Raw genomic sequence first — 24469 nt, 5'->3', positions numbered from 1 at the left:
TCACACATAATTTGGTTGACTTTAATTTTTTCGACTAAATATGTTCACTATACAATGCAAAAGATTTATCATTATGATACATAAATAATTGACTAAAATCTAATTTTTGATAGATTAGAAAAAAAGAAAGACTTGATTTGTTGTAATTCAACAAAAATTGTACAATAAATTAAAGTTATAAATAAGTTTGACTTGTACAGCGCTCATAAGACTGTATATCAGTTAAACTCTGGTTCCACAATAAAGTTTCTCCGTTAATTATGATAGATTGAAGGCAACCATTAAATCCAGAGTAATATTGTAAAGGAAGACCTATGGGAAGATCAGGAGATCCACCTAAAATGAGAAAAAGAGGAAAGAAGGTCAAAATATGAGCAATTATTTCAGCCGCTTTTTTAACAAAGCAAACTCACCAAACCAAAGAATACCATTCGTATTTAATTCAATTGCACCTCGAGATGAATGATAACTTAATGGAGATTGACTATCAACTTGCAGAATACCAAGTCTTTTGCTCCTGAATAAGAGAAACAAGATTAATTGTAAATATCATGATAAGACTAATTTAATGTTTACTTTTTCAAATGATATTTTGTCATACCTTATAATGGTTACATGGTGCCAACGGCCATCGGATACTTTCACTGGACTGCGAAGAGCAAAAGGAATCTGTTGACGACCAAGATTATAGCTCAACTCTAAAGACCCGGAAACGATCGCTAAGGACAGATAATCATTACGTAAAGAATATTTGGCTCCTTTACTTGTCCAGACTAGAAGTCCATTAGAGGCAGCAGTTTTAAATGTTATCTCGAGGAAAGTGTCCTTTGAACTAGTTGAACTGTTTAGTTGTTTTTAACAATTGGAAAACCTCGATTAATTTATTTATTTTAACTATAATCGCTTATTGTTAGCTGATTTGAAGCTGTCGATATGGACGGAAAGATATTTAAGACTCAAGTTTTGTGCGTTAGTTGGCTCAATTTGGTTAGTATAGAAAATTGATGTTGACTGAAAGACTTGACTGAAAAACATTGGTTAAGTGACGGTTAATATAATTGTTTTTCAAGGCGTAACAGTTTTAACAGCACTGTTGATTTTGGGATGAACTTTTAGTAGTGATTGATTGTTAGTGATGATGAGGTTGAACTCACATAGAATTTATTTGATTTTTAATGCTGAAAGGATTCGATCCATTTAATTTGATTGCTGATGAATCGTCTGACACACCAGGAAGCCGTTTTTCACATCGCCTTCCTGTGAAACCTTCTGAACAGGAACATAAAAAGCTATTTAATTTAGGCGAACAAAGACCAAAATTAAGGCAAACAGGCTGGCCGTTAGAGTTAATGCAAGGTGGACCATGAAATTGATGAATATTATGTCGACGAGAGGCACGCTCAACCAGAGAATCCCATTTATGACCATTGAGATGAAGATATTGAATTGAACCATTTAATCCAGGATAACGTGATTGAAACCAAGTTGTTGTTGTTTCATTAGGGACACCTCCAAGATGCAAAGAACCACGAAGATTAAGTTCATTAAAATTACCCTGAAATTAGAATGAAGTTGCAATTTAGTTTAAAGTACAATGTATGATTGGTTCAATCATCTTACCTTTGATTCGCCTGAGATTATTGGACCGGAATCAATTTGAAGAGTACCTTTACGACGATGTCTGATTGCTTTAACTTTGTACCATTTATTCAAGCTGATTTGATTGGGATATCTAATGATTAAAAACAAAACATTTCAGTGATGACACGAAATAGTTGATCAAAATAAAGATTTAAAATTACCTAATATAAGCAGGACCAGATCCTAGATTGAACACAAATTCAAGATAACCAGAAACTAGGGTTATCCAAAGATAATCTCCTTTGGTATATTTATTTGGACCACTGAATAAAATTAGGCCATTTAAGGCACGACTGTAAAAAACTAATTCAATTTGACAGACATGAGCCAAATTTGGATGATCATCGATAATTAGAAATGATGTTAATCTGAAATCAGGAACAAAATTCAGATCCATTTCTTTTTGAATAATATTATCTGTACTTGATTGATGCTCTGACAAATAATTAACTGACTGATGGTGATGATTGGTATGAGAAAAATGTTGATGATGTTGATGATCATGTCGATGAAATCCACCATCAACACTATTATCATCGTCTGGAGGCGAGGGTTCATCAGCTGGTGATTGGCAAGATAAAGAATGACACAAAGAATCACAATTGCGGATACCATTTTGAGCCACAATTTTCTTGGAAGATGGGTAAGCTATATTTATTAACTCATGATTAATTGTCAATTTAATTAAACATCCAACCAACCCAGAAGAAACTCCTAAATTGTGGAGAGTACGATTGTTTGAACGGTCAGACGGGAGACTACCAATAAACAAGTAGTCGGCAAGATTGAGAGCCTTCATTAATCCTAAAGAGCGGCCAGTAACCGGATCCTGACCTGATACTGATAATAAACCTTCCTTGTGATATATTTTAGCAGTAATTCGAATCTTGCGCCGCAGTGGAATCTTATCTGGAGAGCGAAGAATCACCAAACCAGAACCTAAATTATAACGGAACTCAACTCGCCCATCCTTAATAGTTAAAGCGATAAAATCTCCAAAATCATTTGGCCTTTGACTATTATATAAAATAATTGCATCGTATCTTGATGTTGTCATTTCAAGATCAATATCAAGTCGACTTTTGCTCTTAAGATGATCAAGTACTAAATAAGATCTCCCAAAAAATCGAGGAACATCAAACCATTTGGGTGGATCAAGATCACTTGATAAAACCAAGTTACGAGTCAATGAGATTAGTGGACTAGCAACTGGATCATTTGATAACATTTGATCATCTAATGAAATTGTAGGAGGTGAAATAGTTGTGGAAGTTGTTGTGATTGTTGAAGTAATTAAAATAGAGGTTGGTGAAGTTGTAGATGAAGTTGTGCGTATCGATGGAACATAAAGTGAATCTGGTGATGATTCGGATTGAGATTCTTCACTGGAAGATGGCAAAGAAGACGTTGTTGATGTTGACGAAGGTGATTCATTGCATGAACCTATTTTAATGACTGTTAATATCTTTTGATTTCGACATGCAACAAAATTCAGTTGACATGTACTTCCATAAGTATTATTGTCTGAGCCACAAACAGGAAGCAAATCACTTGAATCACAATTATACTGACAGGAACAGATAGGTGAGCGAGTTGGATCACTTTGAACACAGATTGATCCAAATGAACAATTCATCTGATCACATGTTATAATTTCATTCAACTTTGTCATTTTATCTTTATCGTAATCATAAATATCTTTTTCATCAGCCTTTTTCGATTGTCCATCAACGATAATGCATCCAAACTGAGTAAGCGTTTGTCCAGGAACACATACATCGCATTTCATGCCAATGGCGTTATCTTTGCAAACACACCGACCAGTTGTTTGCTCACAATCATCCCGAACTGAGCCATATTCATTACAGGAACAAGCTAAATTAAATATAACCAAAATCAATAAGTTTCACAAGTTCACACTAGTAATAATTTTATAACTTACGTATACAACCTGCATTTCCATCTGATATCTTGTGCAGGCCCCAATAGCCGGGTTCGCAGCGTTCACATTTCAGTCCACCTGAAAGAATGATTCAAATTCATTAAAATTTAAAACAAAAATTAAACTTAAAACATTCAAAAATTAAGAAAAAAAAGTTAACAGTCAATAAAAGCTATTCAACTGAAATGTAAAGCAAAAAACTAACCAACTCCAGGTTTACATGAGCATTGTCGAGAAACTGGATCACAAGTGGTTCCAATAGATCCAAGCCTATTGCATGCACAAATATCGGGACATCCAGCATAATTTGGACCTCGACTGGGAGTCTCTCCATCAGAACAGCATCCATATCTTGTATCCTTGCAATCATTTGAGTTGTCATCTGTTTCGCGACTCAAAATGTCTGCTTCTTTACAGATTTCTGGAGAAACAATTGTTAATGGCTTTCGATTATGACAAGATTTCTCCATCATTGAACACTCATTTGGATAAAAATAAGTATCATTGGCACAAATAATTTCAGATGAGTTGGTTTCGTCACAGTTAAATAAGCATAAACATTCCCAATTCCCATCAGAAGATTGACTGCAAGTGGATCCAAATTGGCATGACATTTTACCTCCACATAAAGATTCTACAGGGGATTCCGTTGTACTCGATGATACTATAATATTTAGTACCGATTCTGTTGTATTTTGCTCAAACTGTATTTGAGATATGTTAAACGAACTAGCTGTAGTTGACTCTATAATATCAACAGCAGTAGGTAGATTTAATTGGTTGATTATGTTATTTTCAGAAGGTCGAGATTCGTCTGAGCATTTACCGTAAAATCTTACAGATAATTCGATATTAGTTTGGCATGAAATTTTTTCCATTTCACATTGATTACGATAAGTGACTCCATCAGAAGCACAAACAGACTCATTTTCTTCTGGACAATCTTCACGACAATTACATTCACCATCATCACAACGAGATTCACTGTTGTTGCTACATTTAGTTTTTTTACATACATTACATGCACCTAAACGAAAAGTAATATAAAATTTTTTATTAATAAAAACATTACATCAGTAAATCAAAGACTACCAGATTAACATACCTTTAGATTCTACCGCAATATATGTTTGCTGTTTACAAGAAGTAACTCGTAGTGAACACTCGTTTGGATATGTTTTACCGTCAGTACCACAAACTGGTTCATCAACAGGTACACATGACTCAGAACACGAACATTTTGATCGACCAAGGCTATCAGTTTCACAAATAGAGTAATGATCACATAAAACATTTTGACACCCTCCTGTTAATTAAGAAGCAAACCATGAGTCAATTAGTATCCATGATCCATTATCAGGATCAAGATCAAACAATACTTTGAGTATTTTATCTTAAGATTCATAACAAATCAAAAAATACATAACCAAAGATTATTAATTGTGCTTAACTCTAATATAAATTCAACTCTTTTGTTTATGAAATTATCCATTTTAAAACATAAAAATCTATGCTAATTAAGTTCTTCAGAATCTTTATGTTACTCGAGAGATAAGTTTCATGTTGGTTTAAGTTAATAAATCAATACTTACCACAAAGGCCTTTGTAAGCAACTTCAATGGATCTTCTTTTCTCACAAGACTCTCTTGCTAGTTTACATGGATTAACATATGAGATACCATCAGTTCCACAAACTGGATTGTAATCTTCAGTACACGATGTTGGACATCGACATCTAGATGTTTTACTGGACTTATCAACATCACATATTGCCCCGAAAGAGCAAACAGTTTTTTCACATTGGTTATTCATTGAACAGGAACCGTAATGTTTAACTTTAACCGGTTGATTGAGTAAACATGATTTACGTTGTAAATCACACACAGATTCATAAGTAACTCCATCGTCGCCACAGATTGGCTTTAATATTGGTGGACATTCAGACGGACAAAGGCATGATGCTGTACCTGACTGACTTAAGTCACACATTGCATAATTGGAACAATTAAGAGATATACATTTATCGTTAATTTTAGATGAATTGCAGTCACCTTGGTGAATAATATATAAATTGTGTCTACTTCGACAAGATTCAACTCGAAGAAAACATTCATTGGCATATGTTTTACCATCAGAGGCACAAACAGGTTTAAAGTTATCATTGCAAAGTGAACTACATCGACATATTGGATTACGATGTTCATCTAATTGGCATATTTGATTAACTGGACAATCAATTCCATCACACGGATCTGTCAAAATATACAACAAAAATGCATTAAGTAACGATACTTGATGGTGATACATTTTGCCAAACATTGACTGAAAATTACCGCATTTTCCGTGATATTTAATTGTTACATCAGCTGAATGTATGCAAGACCATCTTTTAAGTTCACATGAATTGGGATAATTCATCCCATTCGAACCACAAACTGATCCTGATGATTTAGTATCACCATAAATTAAACATTTCTCTGGACAAACACATTCACTTGATCGACCATCGATTGACGATTTACATATTCCTCCAAATGGACAAATTTTATCCTCGCAAGGATCTTTAACCTCTGTAGATGAGATGTTAAAAAAAAGAAGTAAACCATCAGAAGAAAATCGATCAAAATTACTTTGGTCATTAAAACTGTTGGACCAGATATGTAATCATCTTAATCGATAATTTCATCGATTGCTAGCTGATGTAAAATTGGGTATCAAATGGTAGGATAAAAGTAATTCAAGAATCATCAACACAAAATTGATCTTTTCATTAATGAAACTCGCTGAAATGAACACTTTATCACCATTCAACTCAAGTTTAACCTTAAACGATCTCAATTCAACTTTGATTCCCTTGTGAATGTAAATTAATTTTAATCGCCCAGATTAAATAACCTGATACAAATAAGCCACCAGATTAAAACGTATATCAATGTTAATTAAGAGATGAGAAGGAGAAAAAAATATGGATTACAAGTAATTGTTAGCTGTTAAAGGATTAACATGAGAGGATGAACAAAAAAGGATACATTCCAATAAGCCAACAGAATGGAAAAATTATCCAAATAAGTTGATTAAGCTGATTAAAATGGATGGATTGGTGGAAATAGAGAAATGCGAATTTCATTCATTAATCTCAACCTGTTCATTGATTTCTATTGAAAATGTACAGTCTGTTGGCACAAGATTATGTGGAAACAATTTTTTCAAGATTATAAATGGTATGAAGAGCCAGATGAAAATCAATGAAGGTTTTAATACAATCTTTTACACCTAACGACTATTAGTTTCAATTGATGTAAAAATCCCTGTAAATGGTGAGTTGATTAATGGTTTGAGGATGAAGATGATGATGATGATCATCATCATCATCTAAAAATCATTTTGTCAAAAGAGAAATAGTTTCATAACAAATTGAATTTGTATGGAAGTGAAAGAAGAGAGTTTATATCTAATTAGTTTCCTTTTCCTCGAGAAAAAGGTTCAATCTTTCATGTTATTCGATTAAATTAAATCAAAAAATTTACTTTCTTCTCAGTGTCAATCCTGTTATAATCCAACACCTTAAGATTTACTCAACTATAATCAAAGGATAAGAAGACCCATTGTTACGACAAAATTGGATAAACAAATTTCTATATTGGGTGGATTGATGTTTAAAATGAACCCAAATCCAACTGCTGTTTGACCATCAAAGACAATCAAGATTAACCCTTCCATTATTGACATGATTAATTCACAATTTACTTACGACATTCACCAGGATGTTTAACAAAAAGGGTGGTTCGTTGGTTACATGAAGCCAATTTCAATTGACATTCACTTGAATAAGTAATATTATCACTGCCACAAACTGGAGCAAAAACATCAACTGTACAGGTAGATAAACATTTACAGAAAGGTTTGCCCGTTTTTTTATCAACAACACAAGCAGCTCCAAAAGGACAAAAAAATTTATCACATGGACCTGTAATTAAAATCAAAAATGAGTGTTTAATCGGTGTAATCAATCACAACTTGAATGAACAAAAAGATGCAAAAATGCCTATCAAAATGTTAACATTGAACGCCTTCCAGACTTTCAAAAATCTCAACAAAATGTACATTATTTGTATAAAAATATATTAACAGAACCACCGCAAAATTAATATCAAACATGATTAAATGGTTAGTTAATGAAAAAAATTAGATGATTTCATCTGTAAATTGAAAGCGATATGTAAATAGGAAAAGCTACATGTTTAATGTATTTTAAGGTTGTTGATTTGATTAGCATTAAAAAACGCCTAAGCTGTTAAAATCGCCTACTTAATTTAATTTGCAACACTTAACCTTACAAAATTTAATCACTGAAAGGTAAAATTATTTCTATAAATTATATTATCAAATTTATTTTGAAACATTACAAGTCTAAATGACCATTAAAAAGGCCATTCAGATATGGTTAAAATGTATTAGACTTTAGGTTAATCATTGGCTATAAGAAGGTTAATTTTCACCTTTTTGTTTTTCCCATTCAATTGAACCCAAAAATTCAATTTATAGTCAATTTGATGACCATTTAATTGTCAATCTTGAACCTTCAATTGAGACTTTCAAAGGCCTAAGAGACAAATTTGCTGTCAATCTATTTTTAGTGTTGATACTTGGATTGAAATGAAATTGTGATTAACATTTACCTCACACAGTGTTAATCATCAAGGTGCGTTTCAACAATTTGTACAATTGATATTAAAAAGAAGGTTGAATTGAAAATCAAATTACTTGGTTTGACAAAATTAACATTTTTCAAGTTCATCTTGTATCCATTAACCAAGCGTAATCTGACAAAATGATATTTAGTTACATTTAATTTAGTTTCAATTTTTAAGGATTAACTCGAGTAGCAATTTGATTGACGTTTCAAGTATCAACTCGATTAAAAGATTGATTTACAATGAAAAACGATGATGAGCCTGAATCTTGCAAAGGTTACCAAAGGATTGATTGTTTTCACCCATTTCAAGCATTATTGTTCAGACTCAATTTTAGTCCACTAATTATGAATAATAATTAGATTGGCATTTTTAATCATAAATGTTGGCCATAATTAATAGTGAACAATGAAGGGAAAAATGTGATTAAGATTTGGTTTCTTAAGATAATCAAATGAAGACAAACCTTGAACAGTCTTTGATTGACATTTACATTTAATTTTGATTGTGATTTAATGCTATTATTTTACGACCTTTTCCCTCTAGTAATTAAAGTTGTTTTAATAATTGCAATGATGAAAGTAATTAAAAAAGGTTGCAATTTAATGAATCAATTTTGTCTCAAAATTGCTTTAATCGTTGACTCGACATCAATGATTTTGATTTGTAATTTTGACCTGAATGGGTTGACAATTGGTTGATTATTTTAGGATAAATGGCGAGTTTAAATTGAATAATTTAATACAATTTAACCTGAATAATTGAGTTTCTCTGTGATTAATGTTGATATTGATTAACTTGCTGACAAAAAAAGATTGTCATGATTTATTGTCTTCAATGGTTTTCCTTATGATTAAGATGATTGCTGTAAACATGATAACAAGCATGATTGATGAATTAAGACTGATTTGTAATATGATGAACTGAACATTAATACCAATAGTTAAATGTTTCGTGATTAAATTGAAGGTATTTTTTAATGATGTAAAGTTTCTAATTTTTACCAATCAAATAGAGTCACGCAACAATTGAAGTTTTTGTAACATTTTTTTTTCAGGTAAACAATGATTTTAAGCAGCAATTTTAATATTACATTTACATTAAATTGCAATCAATTGTTACATTTAACTAGGAAAAATGAAAAGTTCCGATAATGATGAGAAGTTAATGATTAACTGTCATTACAACTGTTGTAGGTTGAAACGGTGTTCCATACCACAACATTGCTCATTTGTTTGTATTCAATATAACGTAGGTTTTGATTGCAGATTTACTTGATTGCTTTTGTGATTTGTTGATTTATTTAATTTACCTTTCACACCTTCATTATGTCAATCAAGTAGATTATTGTCAATTTAATTTAACGTTAATTTGGTCAAAGTTGAAAGCATCAAGTGAAGAAAAAGGTAAACATTTGTATTCATTGAGATGCAAACCCGAGAAATGAATTTAATTTTGACAAGTAAATTTATTGTCTAATGGAAACCATTTAAACTAATCAAAGGGCCAATTTAAGTAGTTGATGTAATATTTTATTGTATTGTACATTAGCTTTTTCAGTAGGTTTCTTGTTATACAGAAAGATTAACGTTGCAAGGTAAATCTCAGGCCTAACCTAAGGGAATAGCCTAATAGACCTTTTTATTTACCTTTTTTTCTTGCTTGTATCTATTGATTGATTGCTTGACTTGGCCAGGTAAACATCATTAATTGAAAATGAATCAGAAATTGTTTCATGACATATCAGAATAGGACGGAATCAAGGACGGAACAATTTAATTGCAATATGTTGATAAAGAAGACACAGAAAACACTTTAAAAGACATCAGATGTTTTTATATTTTACAAATTAAATCCATTAGACTAGATATTTTGATTTATTGGATAAATTACATTATTAAGTCAACTATTAGGGTGTTATATTATCTTTCAATATCACATTTTTAATCACAATTTTGTTAATTCATCAACATTAACCCGGAACTTGAAGGTCTACCTTAAAGATTGAGAGTTAATTTTGAAACACACAAACTTTGCGCCTAAACAAAGTGAAGGAGCAGGAAAAGCATATAAGCATAAAAAGCATTGAACAAGCGTTTCTCTTAGCGCCTACATTTTTCAAAGATCTCCTAACGATAACGTTCATCTTGAAGCTTTTTTTTTAAATGTATCACTCCCTCTCACTCTCATCTTTTTTTTTACCATCATCTCTATCATCAACTACAATCATTAACTATAAACATCAACTATAATCATCAACTAATCTTCTGGTGTTCCTTAAAGTGAAATAAGCAACCAATATTGATCTTTCTTACCTTGAATCAACTTTAAGGCAAATTATCATCTTCATGTTTCTCAAGTTTTTTTACCTTTTGCCTTGAGCTTATTTTCACAGCATGATAATATTATCATATTGTTCAGTTATTATATGCTGTGTGGTTATTATTTGCATGGTACGGGACTCTTGTAATAATTGTAATTTGCTGTTGTAGAGACACCAAGCAGGAGAGGGTTTAACTATGGGTGGTAAGTAACCATTGTACATGCTTTTTACGCGCTTAAAATGAATTGGCTTTTTTTAACCGTTTTTTTTACTTCTCTCTAATTGTCTATTCACAGTGTGATTTTGGATCCATTTTTGGTTTTCAACTCAAATTGGCTGATTTTATAATTGGTTTAACAACAACCACAATTAGCATTAACATTCAAGTTGCCTCCTTTTGTTTCAATGTATTGTTTTTTTCCTGGATTCACCAACAAGGCAAAGCAAAAGGATAGTTTAATTGTGCGATTATAATCTTGACTTTCTCTTCTTTGGCCGCGAGTTTCCTTTGTAGTTAACTTTTCAAACAATACCAGCTAAATCATCTTCTTCGATCACAGTTATACTGATCTATTTTGATCTCAAAGTCAATTTCATTTGAATGGAAAGGTAAAATGGTTTTGACAAAGGGAAACCTCATTTTGTGATGTAAAGACCTACTTGTGTGTTTATCTGCATCTTTTTTTTGCCATCCCTTTCTTTTTTGAGTGTTCAGATGTTGTTGATGTTGATTATTAAGTTTATGATTTAGAGACATTTAATAGCCGTAAGGCATTTGCTTTAACAAGTAGAGGATGGCAAAAAATATGATGAAGATGATGAAGGAGATGAAAGAGAAGCAAGAAAACAACTTTGACCTTAAACTCCTCCTTGTTGATAGTTCCTTTGAGTTTCTTGAACAATCCGCAAAAAAAAGTGAACAGAAAAAGCTTAGAAGCAAAATAAATATCTAAAATACAAGGTAAAATATTTACTTATTTAAGGGTCAAATCATTTTGAAGCTACTTTTTTGTTTCCAATTTGACTTGAAATCATCAAAATTGATCCAGAAGAAGCAAAAAGTCCAGTAAAAAACAAATCTAATTGTAACCATTTTGCCAACTAATTAAGCTTTTGTTAATCAAGTATGAATGAGAAAGCTCAGCATGAGATAACGAAAAATTGAAAGTGAAGATGATAAAATGATGTTGGAGCAAAGATGATAACTAGAGAGATGGAAACGCAAGCTTAATAATGATACAAGAGATGAAAGTTGGGAGTGCTGAGATATCATCAATTTAACATCATCTTTGGTCAATTTTAATAATTTTTTTAATTGCATTTTAACTAACAGACAAATGATGATCCTAATCAAGACAGAGTCCAAGTAAAAGTACCATTTAACTGATAATGTTTTAAAGGTAAGATGAAGGTTAATCCAGCTATTATGGCCAATAATTATTTCCCATTTAAATTGGGTTACAATTGCAAGACAATTTACTAATTTCACTTTTAAATTTGCCTCTTAATTGCAACGTTAAATTACACTGTTGGTGAAACAAATTTAAGCTTAACATATCAATAATAACTTCTCGGAGCATTTAGTTGAGCAAAAAAATGTTTCAAGCTTCTGCACTTAATTAACTAATGATAATGAGCATGTTTAATCTAATTAACAGGTTATCTGGTAATGAATCAGGTAAGACAACAATCAATAAATTAGAATGAATGAGAATCGTGTAAATAAGGCGTTTCATCGCCATTAATTAATCAAATTGCCAATTGACAGTTTCGATTGTTACACTGAACAAGTTAACATTCAACTTTGAAACTTTCAAGATTAATTGATTACAAAGATTTACTGCGGTTAATCAAGCGAATTGGTTGCATTTAATTGTTTACCTGATAAATTAAATAATTTGATTTACATTCACCAAAAATGTTTAACCTTTCTGTTAATAATACAAATGCAATTAAAGTAAATAATAGTAAATAACTCGACTCATTGAGCGTAAACAAAGTTTTCATTGTTAAACCGTTCAACTAATTTCAATTACAATTCAAAGATTGTTTCCAAATTGAAATTACAACAAAAGGTATTTCATGTTGTTTCATACTTTCATGCAAGTTTCAGTCAACTGATCAAGTTATATTGAATTTATTCAGATTCATCTTTTTCTCGTTTTTAAATGAACATATTTTTCATTGTAAATTGCCAATCAAATGGTCAACAATTAACTGTTTTCATTTTCATAACCTTTCAACTTAAACCGGTCTAGTCAACCTACGCTTGATACCTAATATGGTGTTTAACAAATAGTTTAATGATCAACTTTGATTATCATTTGACTTACAATTTACAATGAAATTAAACAACAATTGCAACTATTAATGCTAACGGATTTCAATTTTAAAATCTGATATCTTAATCTTGATTAACTCTAATTGATTCTAATTAAGATTCAATCTTGATTGATGATTTTATAATCACTCAACGACATTAATCAAATCGACTTTCAATATTTCCATATTTTTGCAAACCTTTTACACACTTGATAAATGATTATCGACTGAATAATGAATTTTTGTTTTTGATGGAAAATTTGATTATGATTATTTGCTTATTGATTGCTGTTTAATTTTGCAAAAATATTTAAATTTGTTGAACAAATTGGTGAAAAATTGAAACATAATTTGGTTGTGTTGCTTGGTTTACCCGAGTTAACATTGGCAGAGTGAATTGCTTTTTGTTGGTTAACCATTTTAGTCAATCTGAATTTTTAATTAAAAATTTGATTAACTTGCTGATTGACTTTCATTGTGTAATTAGTGTCAATTGAAAGAGGAAAAGTAAAATGATTGGTTTAATGAAAGAGTGAAGAAGAAGAGGAAAAAAGTTAATCAATAATCAAGTCTAAAAATGGTTGAAACTGAATTGGATGAACAATGTAAAGGCCAAGTCAATAGAGAGTTGAACAAGGAAAGGTTAACCGGTAAAGTCAAGGGAATCCAGTATCTCTTTACATTCAACTCAGGCCTAAAGTCAAATTACAGTTTCAACTGGTTTAACTAGATACTAGATGAATCATAATCAAGTGTCAACCAGAATAATTAACTTTCACTTTTTGCAGAAACCTGTGAATGCAAAGCACAACAACAACAACAAAAAAGACTGTCATGATTAAATTTCATTAGGTAAATCTATAAAGCAAAGTGGCACTGAGTGCATGGTAAGAGTATAAATTGAATGGGAAAACATTTTGAGAATCGATTGGTTTTTATAAACCAATATTTAGGAGGATGAAAAAGTTTGCCAGGATGAAGGTGAAGGAATGAAGAGGGAGGAAGATGAAGATAAGGATGAAGTAGATGATGAAACTGGAATGTTTAGCTTGAAGGTAAAGAAAAATTGTTGCGATTATTTTACCATGTGAGTTCAATTTATAAAATATGTCAGGTTAAGGAAGATGAAAGGAAGAGAATAGTCTTTCTGAATATATTTTTTCATCTTCTTTTACTCTCTTAGTTTGATATTTATTTTGATATTCTGTGAGCTTTTTTTTACCATGTATACTGATTTTTTTTCAGTCTGTTCAAGTTTGCAATTTTTTAAACAGTCAAACATGTTTTTTGAATCATTTCAAGATTTTCAAGGAACGAAAAGTTGGAGGAAAAAAAAGTTGCCAAAGTGTGACAATAATTTTGTGTCCAAACTGTAGACAATGAAAAGATGAAAAAATGTAAACTCACACAATGATGTAAAAGCAAGAGATGCAAATAAAAAGATGAAATGAGACTATTTTTTCCTTCTGTCCACTTTTGTCCATTGTGACACTTGAGTTTTTACACATTCATGAGTCCATTGATAAGTTCTGTGAATGAACATTGGAAAGGGCTGAGAAGCTCTGGAAGCAAATGCTAAGAAGCTTGATTAGTTGTAAATTGATGTAACTTGTAACTCAAATAATTACAGTTTGCTTGATAATGTCAAGGTGTGTTGGCCATTGTTACTGAAGAGGAGGATGTCAAGAAGATAATGATAAGATGCGGATAAAGACAATGTTAATGCATCCTGAATGGTTAAAGCCCTTAAAGGGCGACTCAATTGTTTGGGTTTGTTCAAGTTTAACCCAATAGACCAAATATTGTATGATAATCACTGAAAACTGTTTAAATTCAAACATGATTTAAACATTTATAACTCAGCATAATCAAAGCGTAAAGTTGAGGAATGGAAATGCTTTCTGAGGTGAAAAAAAAGAAGATACTGAATAATTTGAATTCATTTTGAAACCTTTTCCTCAATCGATCGATAAACTTGAACAAGCTTTACCTTAATGTTATTTCACTTAAAGTCAATATCTTTAGTCAATGAACATTAAATTTGAAGCATTTAATTTTTCACAATTTCATGGAAAAACCTTTCAATTCTAATTTGAGATTTTCATCGTACAATTGATTTGCTTTTTTTCTCGATAAATTCATAAGTCTGCAAGTCTATCATTCAGAATTTAATGAATTCTCGGAATCTTTTTTTCTTCTCCAGCAATGATCAGCAATTTGTGCCAACACATGCTTCAATCAAACGAGTCAAGATTGCAGTTAATCTTGCAATGTATTAATAATAATCTTACTTAATCTGTTAATCCAAATGTATACAAATATTATTTGAAAGTAAAACAATTATTCAATGTTAACATGAGTATGAAACTCGTGAAACAAAAGATAAGGCAAAGCAAATAATAATACAATAATAATAGTAATAAGATGACTTACGTTCATCCAAATCTGTATAAACCTTGGCTGGTGAAATATCTGTAATGAATGGAGAAGAAGAAAAATTGATCAGAATTGAGTGAATCAAGTGAATCAAGTTTCCAACATTGTGCTCATCATTGTGTAAGCTTAAAATATGATCATCATCATCATCTAAGGAGATAATAAATGTTTTCAGGATTAAATTTGTTTCACATGCTTTGTTACATTGAAAAATGATTAACTTTCATCAACAAAATAACATGAAAACTCATCACCATTCCCATCAACTTGAAGTGATAAACAAAAGGTTGACGATCAGATTGGTTAAAATGATTGCCTCTTAACGTTTTTTTTGCTTCAAAATAAAAATCAAAATTGTTCATTGACATCAATCATGAACCTTTCTTTCAGCTAATGCAAATAAAAAATGATAAAATGATCTTTTTTTCTGCATCTTAATTTATCGCCTTCCATGAAACATGAGATGAAACTGTAAATATTATTTTGACACAAGTGCAAATAATATCAACTTTAATTGGTAACATTTCATGAATTGAGAGAACAGAAAAAAAAGAAGTTCATTTTTATTAAAAAATATGGAATCTTTAAAGTTGAAAAGTTTATCAAAACTATTATCATTGTCATTATTATCATTATTTTTATCAACATTATTGTTATCGTTATCGTTATTGTTATTCATTTTCACTCCCAACGTCAACTCCCTGTATTGTGCTAAATTAAAAACTAAAGGTTGACTCAAACATACTTGACTGATTTGAAATGTGAGATGATAATTAAGATAATATGATACTGAGAAAGTGAAGAATCATGATAATGACAATAATTTGGGTTCCAACAAATAAGCTTCCAATGAATTTTTGATAACCAATTTTTCCTCAAAATCCTTTTAATGTAAATTCAACATTTTGTCACACAATAGTAGCACAGAAACATACGCTTTTGGCTCACAGAACGAAACACAAATGAAGGAAAAAGTTCAATATAAAATCTATCGAGTTGGAGAGTAGCCATTATTGCTTTCATGTAAAGCAAACGGATGGACATTAACGCATTATGATTGCCTCCGATGCGATTGACTTTAACTTTATCTTGGAATTGCTAACTTAAAAATTGAACTTTGAAGGAACTTTTGAAGTTGGTTTTGTTGCTTCGTTAGCTTGCAAATGAAAATAATCAGTTCTGTCAATAATTCTGAAAGAATGACTCAAAATTGAATAGAAGTGACTATTCATTGTGCAATCAACTATTACAATGGTTTTAAATTACAAATGGAAGGGAAAATATTTCCCAGGGAAAGAAATATTAGGTGCCAAACGAAATGAAAGAAATCGAAATTAAACTATTTTTTCGATTCCTGGATATCTTTTGATTATTATGGTTCTACAGCTGGTTAATCAATCGACTCTTTCAAATTTTTAATCTTTAAATATGAACATTTATTCACAGAAAATATCGGCATTGTCTAATCATATAACTGTTGATGAATGAATCGCTTTATCCTGATTAATCTTCTGGTTGGAATGAAAACTTTTCAATTTCTTATGCATCATTGTCTAGTCTTACCTTCGGTGATTTGATTTTCGTCCTTAAATATGCTTGAATGAAGATCGAAGTTTAGTTTTCTTCATTTTATGATAACTATTGATAGAATTTCTTCAATTATTTTTTCATTTGCTTATCAAATTTCAATTGAAAAGTTGATTGAAGGAGAAAAAAGTTCAATAATATTTCAGAGATTGACAGTGAAAAAATTGAATTATTTTCACCTTTTTAAAGCTTTTTTGAAGCGAGAAAAAAATGTTCAGTAATTTATTAATTTTTAAACTCATTGAGTTATAACTGATTGTTATTACATAATGAAATAGTTGAAAGTGTTTTTAAAATTGATTTATTATTTCAGCTTTTGTTGTTGTTGGCCAAAAGCTACAAGAAGCTGACCTACATTATAATGACCATTATTTTGACCAACTAATAAATGATAATTGTGATGAAAAATGATCTTCATTATTTTCCTTTATTATGATTAACTGAGCAACTTTTTGCCTTTTCGCAAAATAATATTATTCATGAGAGCAATTAAGACTGATTTACTTGATCAATGGTTGATGGATGAATCTTTGGTTTCAGTTGAATTGAACCACAAAATTTATTATCATTTTGGGTCATTTTCATTGAAACATTTTCCAATCTCTTTTTTGTTCAATTTCAAAGTCAATTGATTTTGTTATTTCTGAATACAATTCTTATTACAGTTTGCATTATCTTTACTTAAACCTTTTCAACTTGTAACATTACCATGAAAGGTGCAATAACAAAAGGTAGCCAAGCAACTCATGATGATTATGAGCGGATAAAAATGAATATATTTTTGGTGCAAAATTTGAGCAAAAAAAAGTGTTTCACTTTTTGGTTGCCTTTCACCTCAGATTGGATAAGCTTGAAGAAGATGATATTCAATGTAAATTATATGTTACAGGATAACAAGTTGTCATCATTTTGTTGCTCAGATGAGTTAATGAAGATGCTTAAAAAGAGGAAAGTTAATGATGAACAAAAGTGACTCCTTAATCAACGATATAAATCACAATTAGACAATCATTTGACTGCCTTCAACTTATCATATTTTTAACCAGTTAAGCTGAATAATCACTTGAAATCGTTGGAAAATATTTTCAAATGATTTTGTGTTTTGTTTTGTTCAATCTAACAATTGATTAAATTTTGAACATTTCAAGGGATTTGTCATGATTTGAAAATGATAATTTACTGATAATGTAAAATGAATTGTTTAGAGATTCAATTTGTCAGAGTTTTCGTAATTGTTACCGAATCCATGAAGTGGCAATTTACAGTCATAAACATGTTATCCTCATCTTCATCCTTCTAACTGCAACTGGAAAAGTTGTCACATTTAACGCTTTCCTTGTTACAATCAGTTCAATCATCGAATCTGATTTTTTTCTTCCCTTTTTTTCGTCTGTTTCATGACAAGAGCAAAAACAGTTGAACACATAAAATGGAGGGAATGTTGAATCAATCAAGGAACCATAATATATGATGCTTTAGTGTTTTTTTGGATCTCCTTTTTTTTGCCATTGGCAGTCATATTGTATCAAATGTTTTGCTTGTTTATTTCATGGAAACAACAGAAAAAAGGGAAAAAAGAAACAAAAACAGAAACAAGGAAAAGAAGGGAAGAAAATGAGAGAAAGAAATGTCAGAAAATATCATCATTTTGATCCTCATCATTTCCATCATCTTTCCTGGAAGCAAAATATGACAAAAGGTGATACACTGAGACACCAATTACATGAAACACTTGATAATAACATTTGAAAATGATGTGAATTAAGAGTGAAAATTGATCAATGATCAACATTAGTTTCTTTTGTTAGATGATGATGAAAATGGCGACTAAAATTGTTGATCCATCACTAGAAGACTAATATTATGGTTGATATTGATTCCATCGAATAATGGACTCAGTTTATCATGAAAGATGTTAGATTAATATTTGCTCCAAATGATAGAGCATTTGAAAAAGAGAAGCAAAATTTTCCTTCTCATTTCACTGATAGAATTTTAATTAAAAGTTGATAACAATTGATTAACCATTGCTGAGAAACTAATGAAATGAACAATTTTAATTGCTCCTAACAACGTAAAATCACAGTCAGAACCTGTCTTCACAATTTTCAAATGAAATGCCAACCAAGTTAATCAAATTACAATTGACCAAATGTTGTAAATTACTTGCTCCTTTTTGATACGATTCATGATTATCATAATCATTGATATAATAGATGGTGAAAGATGGTGAAAGATTATGGTGAAAGATGAGTTAGATTAACATTTTTTATGGATTATTGATGACTGAATTGGCAAGACAATATTATGAGTCGTTGATGGCATCATCATCATCATTTATAACATTATTGTTGGAAAGTGATGAGAAAAGTTGAATTCCCTTCAATTCTGGGATCACAATCAGGAACAAATGAAAAGGTTCAGCTAAAGCTTATTATTACATTTAAACTTAATTTCAACCCACAGTTGACCCTTTGCAAATTGTAACAATTTTTATAGTTGCCAGCAAAGATGTTATTATTTCAACAAAAAGAAAGCTGAAAATTCAATCTTTTTTTCTTGTAATCAAAATCATTTCCAACATTAATCTTGTAATTTTTGTTGATTCAGAACTTTTTACCAATAAAGAAGGTTGAAACCTCATTGAAATAATGATGCTATTTTGATTCAATTAACCAATTTTCGGCTTCATTTTGCTGTTCAAATTGATTCTTGATTTATATTTCATCGTTTTAATGCGATTTACAAACAAAATTAAGTTTACTTTGTAATAATGTTGACAATAAATAATAAGATACATTAATCAGGTTAACCAGAAAATTTGTTACACAGAACCTTTTTTTAGGTTTTTGGTAATGATTGAGATTAAATTGTCCATTGTAATTGATGCTAATTAAAATGGTTAAATGGTGTTGGATGTGATTAGTTTCAATTAGGAAACAGTTAAGAAACATATTAAATGGTTAAACGAGTTATTAAATGTTGAGTTTGTAATCAACGAAAAAAAGGTCTCTTAATGGTTTCAACCAGTTTCTTTGGTTAATTTGAATAAAATGATGAGAAGTTGATTTAATGAATTGAGATGATGATGATGATTGTTACATGGGTTAAGGGCAACATTGGAAGACGATTTTCAATGAAAATCTTAAACAAATGTAACTTAAATGACAATTTAACCAATTTGAATAACATCAATAAGGAGGTAAAAGATAATGATAGAAGAAGATGAAAAGATTGAATTGCAATCATGATCATTATTTGAAATGGTATCACAAAGTGTTTACTTTCAGTGAATAATTTTAGGTTGATTGTTGTATTCAAATGATAATACAAATCAAATAAGGTTCAACATTTTTTTTCATCATCAAAATACTTCAACATTTGCATGATAAGCATGGAAAACCTTTCAACATTAATATTGAATACTGACTGGGAATTAATTACAGATACAGAAAATAAACAATTTTTGGTGAACAAGAAAAAAAAGTGAAACCATTAAAACTGAATCAAAGGTAATTAGATTTTTGCAAGTTAACCATTTTAATTGACTAAATTTCCGGATGAAAATGTGAAAATTTATCATTTCAAAAGGTTGAAATGTAATTAACATGAGCAATTAAAGTGATCATTGGATGTGCAAATGATAATCACTTGATGAAATTGGAAATGATGAAAGTTATGCAAATAAGCTTAACATAAGTTGATCAATGAAATGTGAATAACAATTGGAAATATTGTTCTTAATTCTGAGTTAATCTGATCAATCCTTCTCACACATTGAATCTATTGATTAACAGTTCGGTCAAGCCTGACAAGGTTTGAATATGAAATGTATTGAGTTAATCAATAGTTTCTTAGTGCAAGGTATTGATTAAGCTGATTATTAGCATGAGTTATGGAAGATGAAAGATGAAATTACTGATGAATTTATCAATGAATTTGTTGGTTTGAAGGTTGGAGGAAAAAATTGAAACTTTTGGTGTTGTCTTTTCCTGATGCTATTAAAATCAATTGCTTTGCACAGTTGTTAATGTAATAAAAAGATACAACATTTCATTGTAACTTTATTTCACATCATTTGAGTCTCTAGTCAAGAGTAAATATCATTTTTATGAAGATAAATTTTCTTCCTCATCATGATCATCATGATGATGGACCAAAGAGTAAGTTAATCATTTGAAGCAAAAATGAAGCTTGAAATCGAGTAGAGATTTGATTTACGCTAGATTGCCTTTCATGATAAAAACTGCCTTCAAACATGACAACAACATAATAACAAAGATGCGAAATTAAGATGAGAATAAAAGTGATGCAAATAGTGATGAAAATGACCGGAACTTTTCTTTCTTCCTTCATCTAAGGGTAAAGCAGTTCTGAAGGTGAATGGACAATAATTTATCAACAACAAAAGCGATCATTTTTCTTGTCCATTTTTTTGGGGACTTTTTTTTACACTGTGACTTAAAGGGTTGGCAAAGGTTAAATTGATCAACTTACATCCTATTTTGTGAAGAAGCAGGAAAGATGATAAGATGAGGATGAGAATGATTACTGTGAATGTAAGGGCCAAAAAGTAGGGAAAATATTGTGATGAAGTTAACAAGCTTTTCTCAGGTAAACATGTCCACTCCAACAGGACATCAATCAAGGTGCGATTAGTCTGTGAGTTTGGGTTTGGATTGTTGGCTCCTTCAGCCAATTGTTTACTGTAAGTTGGTTGGGTTGATATTAATTTGTGATTAACATTGGTTGCTATTAAAACTGGTTGATTGGGTTGACTATGATAAAGTGAATCTTTGAGTGTCACTTTTTGTTGGGTTGCATGTTGATGGGGTTGAAAGTGATGTTGAATGTACATTTGATTTGAATTGTTAATGTTGTTGGTAACAGTGATTGGGTTAACTTCATCGTAATGAATTGACTCGGACTTGAAGGGTACAATTAGGTTATCTCTTGGGATTTCATTTAAACCTGTAGTTGACTCGTAAATTGAATTGATGTTGTTATGGGTGTTGTTAACGGTTGTGTTAATGTTGTCCTCGTATTGGCATGAACATAGATATTCATTTGAAGGTTGATTGTTACCAATTGTGCTGGACATTAGGTTGTATGATTGAAGATCATTAACTAATGAACTATTTAGGTGAAGGGTTGAAGGTGAGTAAAGGTGGGCTGATGTTAATCTAGGTAAATGAGAGTAACTTGAATGGTGATTGGGTGAATGATGAATGTGCTGATAAGGATGAGATGAGGTCAAGTGTGATGAACTTGAACGATGGTGATTAGGTGAGTAATGTTGACGTTGACGGTAATACATTGGTGGGTCAACATTTTTGTTGGGGTAAAGGGTAACCTCTGAGAAAGTTACACTTCGATTGGGACGACCTCGTCTAAGAGGATAAAGTGAATCAACTGAATCACTTCTCATAAGGAATTTGGGATTGGAATCACATTAAATTGATACTTTGAAAGACGTTCAATTTTTAAGGTTACAAGCTTTGAAAGACTTAAGTTGAAAGACTGAGTTGAAAGACTTTGTTCACATTGGTTAGTTAAATCATTGATTATTAATTGTCGTTGATTTGACGAAGATAATTTTGTATGGTTTAACTGATTTCAATGGATAATTCATTGAAGATGAACTTTATTTGGTTCCACTTTTTTTACCTTTTGGTCTAGTGATGTGGTTAATTGTTGAAAGACTTGGTTACGATTGGTTGAGTGATACATTGTGATGGGATGATGATAATGATGGTGATAATGGTTTGGAAGATGCAGATGAAGATAATGATGGAATCAGTTGAAAATGAAAAGAAAGTGGAAGACTGAGGAAAGTTACATAAGAGGTTTTTTCATGGTGATGAGGATTCTATTCTGCAATTGATCCTCCAGTTTACTGACAATTTTCTGTCACTGGGTTAGTCTTCTCATCTTTTCTCATCTTTTCTCGTCTTCCTTTTCTTCCACTTTTCATCTTGTTCTTCCTCTCATCAGGCAACATAATAATATATGGAAAAAAAAGAGTCCAAAAAAGGGAATAACTTTTACTCAACTTTGGATGTTATTCACTTGAAACATTCTTATTGCAAATGATTGGAGGGAAAGGAATGATGATGCTTTGAACATCTAGCATGATGATGAAAAAGATGGAGAGTGAGTTGAGAGAGCAAAAGATGAGGATACATCTCAGTTGGTTGTAGTGGTTGAGGCATGTTTGTTAGTTGAAAAAAAGGGATAAAATTGCTCTTTTGGATCAATGAAAATAGAGATGATGATGTGAGGCAAGAAATGAAAGGATACAAAGAGGAGTGATGATGATGAAAGTGATGGTGAAGACATGAGGTAAAGTGTGACAAAATTTTGACGAAACACAAAAAAACACAAAAATTGAATGGACTTTTGTAAAGAAGATAAAAAATCGTGAAAAATGGGCTCATTTAAGCCCTTTTTTTGTGCTCACTTTAACAGATTTTTTTTCTCAGCTTTACTTTTTTGCTTTCTTGTTCAATGCTCAATGTTATCATCAGTTTCAGTAATGATTCAGATTATATTGATTATAATGGTTATTGAACACTTTTTTTATTCACTTTGTCAGTTGAACATTTTCCTTCAATGAAATTTCATTTCAATGGTTTGCGTTTGTTTTCAAATTCAATTTATAAATTTGATCCACTGATCAGGTTGATTAGACAATTTGTACACATTAACCTGATCAGTTGATTAAACAAATTGAAGCTCATATAGTTAATATAACAAAATATATTAACAGGTGATATTGGAAAGTGAATCTCAATCTTATGTGAGGTTCAAGGTTTGCTTTGGTTAATCGGTAAATCATATGTTTGATAAAAGTTGAAATTGTCAAATTAAGTTGTTGAGTTGTTAACAATCAACTAATGAGCAGATTGAATTGCTAAACCAGATTTTTGTTGAGTTGCTTTTTTGCTTTGAAAATTGTGTAAAAGTTGGTTACTTTTATGAGGGGCAACTTTTTTTGCTGCTAACTAGATTGGACTCAGGCGAGTGAAACTTATTTTAAAGCTTGTTTAACCATTAACCTAGAGATCGAGTAACTTATGTTTTTGTTTTCATTCATATTGACACTAAACATAAAGTTCAGATGGTCAGTTTGGACTTGAATTGAAGATGGCAATGTAAATTTTATCATAGGCACAACAATTTTTGCATTTATCATTCAATTAACTCGCATTTTATAATCAATTTAAAATGGGCAAGAGGTTTAAACTTACCTTTATATTTATTGAATTTGTTGTAAACTGGATTCTTTGGCTTATCACGATAAATTGAATCTTTGGATATTTTTGCTGGACGATGAGAAACAATTGATGGTAAAGATGGCGATGATGTTAACGAGTCTCTTTTATCGCGATGTATCTTCGCATGATCACCATTATGATGTTCAGTTAGGGATTGATGTGAACAAATTGTTAATATTAGGAGCACAATTAACACGGTAAATGGTTGCGTTGTCACCATAATTTTGTTTTCCAATTAGATTTTTTT

The 24469-nt window shown here is 30.8% G+C and overlaps 1 protein-coding gene and 2 long non-coding RNA genes across 6 annotated transcripts; 2 read left to right on the top strand and 1 right to left on the bottom strand.

Moving 5' to 3' along the window:
- LOC107360584 (agrin) lies at positions 1–24457 on the bottom strand. Of its 3 annotated transcripts, XM_015927273.3 has the most exons (14): positions 21443–22833; positions 15356–15394; positions 7335–7550; positions 5917–6153; positions 5176–5835; positions 4689–4889; positions 3789–4610; positions 3584–3661; positions 1803–3516; positions 1621–1732; positions 1155–1555; positions 602–841; positions 414–517; positions 1–336 (listed from the first exon to the last, which is right to left on the bottom strand). In XM_015927273.3, exons 1-14 carry the CDS (start codon positions 22371–22373, stop codon positions 176–178), a joined length of 5916 nt encoding a protein of 1971 aa, XP_015782759.2. In that variant the 5' UTR covers positions 22374–22833; the 3' UTR covers positions 1–175. The 3 variants fall into 3 exon arrangements, with proteins under 3 accessions (XP_015782759.2, XP_025016192.2, XP_015782758.2); XM_025160424.2 differs by lacking the exon at positions 21443–22833 and adding an exon at positions 24196–24457 and having other exon boundaries at positions 5176–6153; XM_015927272.3 differs by having other exon boundaries at positions 5176–6153; positions 21443–22482.
- On the top strand, positions 6153–7883 carry LOC149094223 (uncharacterized). 2 transcript variants are annotated; one of them, XR_016199000.1, is made up of 3 exons: positions 6153–6804; positions 6871–6900; positions 7122–7883. It is a non-coding gene; the product is annotated as an uncharacterized LOC149094223 (long non-coding RNA). The 2 variants fall into 2 exon arrangements; XR_016199001.1 differs by lacking the exon at positions 6871–6900.
- Positions 10306–11990, top strand: LOC112538644 (uncharacterized). Its single transcript, XR_003081912.2, has 2 exons — positions 10306–10803; positions 10897–11990. It is a non-coding gene; the product is annotated as an uncharacterized LOC112538644 (long non-coding RNA).
- Positions 24458–24469: the final 12 nt, after the last annotated feature.

This window comes from Tetranychus urticae, chromosome 2, assembly GCF_039701765.1.
Source record: "Tetranychus urticae isolate SD_2017Ah chromosome 2, NJAU_TeUrti_SD_1.0, whole genome shotgun sequence".
NCBI classification, from domain to species: Eukaryota; Metazoa; Arthropoda; class Arachnida; order Trombidiformes; family Tetranychidae; genus Tetranychus; species Tetranychus urticae.
The sequence above is the reverse complement of the archived record's forward strand: the minus strand, read 5'-3'. Positions and strand labels throughout refer to the sequence as shown.

Bases quoted from the DNA above. Each gene is read 5' to 3' on its own strand.
- LOC107360584 (XM_015927272.3), bottom strand. From the start codon at position 22,373: ATGAGAAGTGATTCAGTTGATTCACTTTATCCTCTTAGACGAGGTCGT. The intron at 6,154-7,334 runs GTAAGTAAATTG...TCTCATCTACAG, and splicing joins TAAACATCCTGGTGAATGTC to AGGTTAAAGATCCTTGCGAG. The intron at 1,733-1,802 runs GTAATTTTAAAT...TTTAATCATTAG, and splicing joins TCTGGTCCTGCTTATATTAG to ATATCCCAATCAAATCAGCT.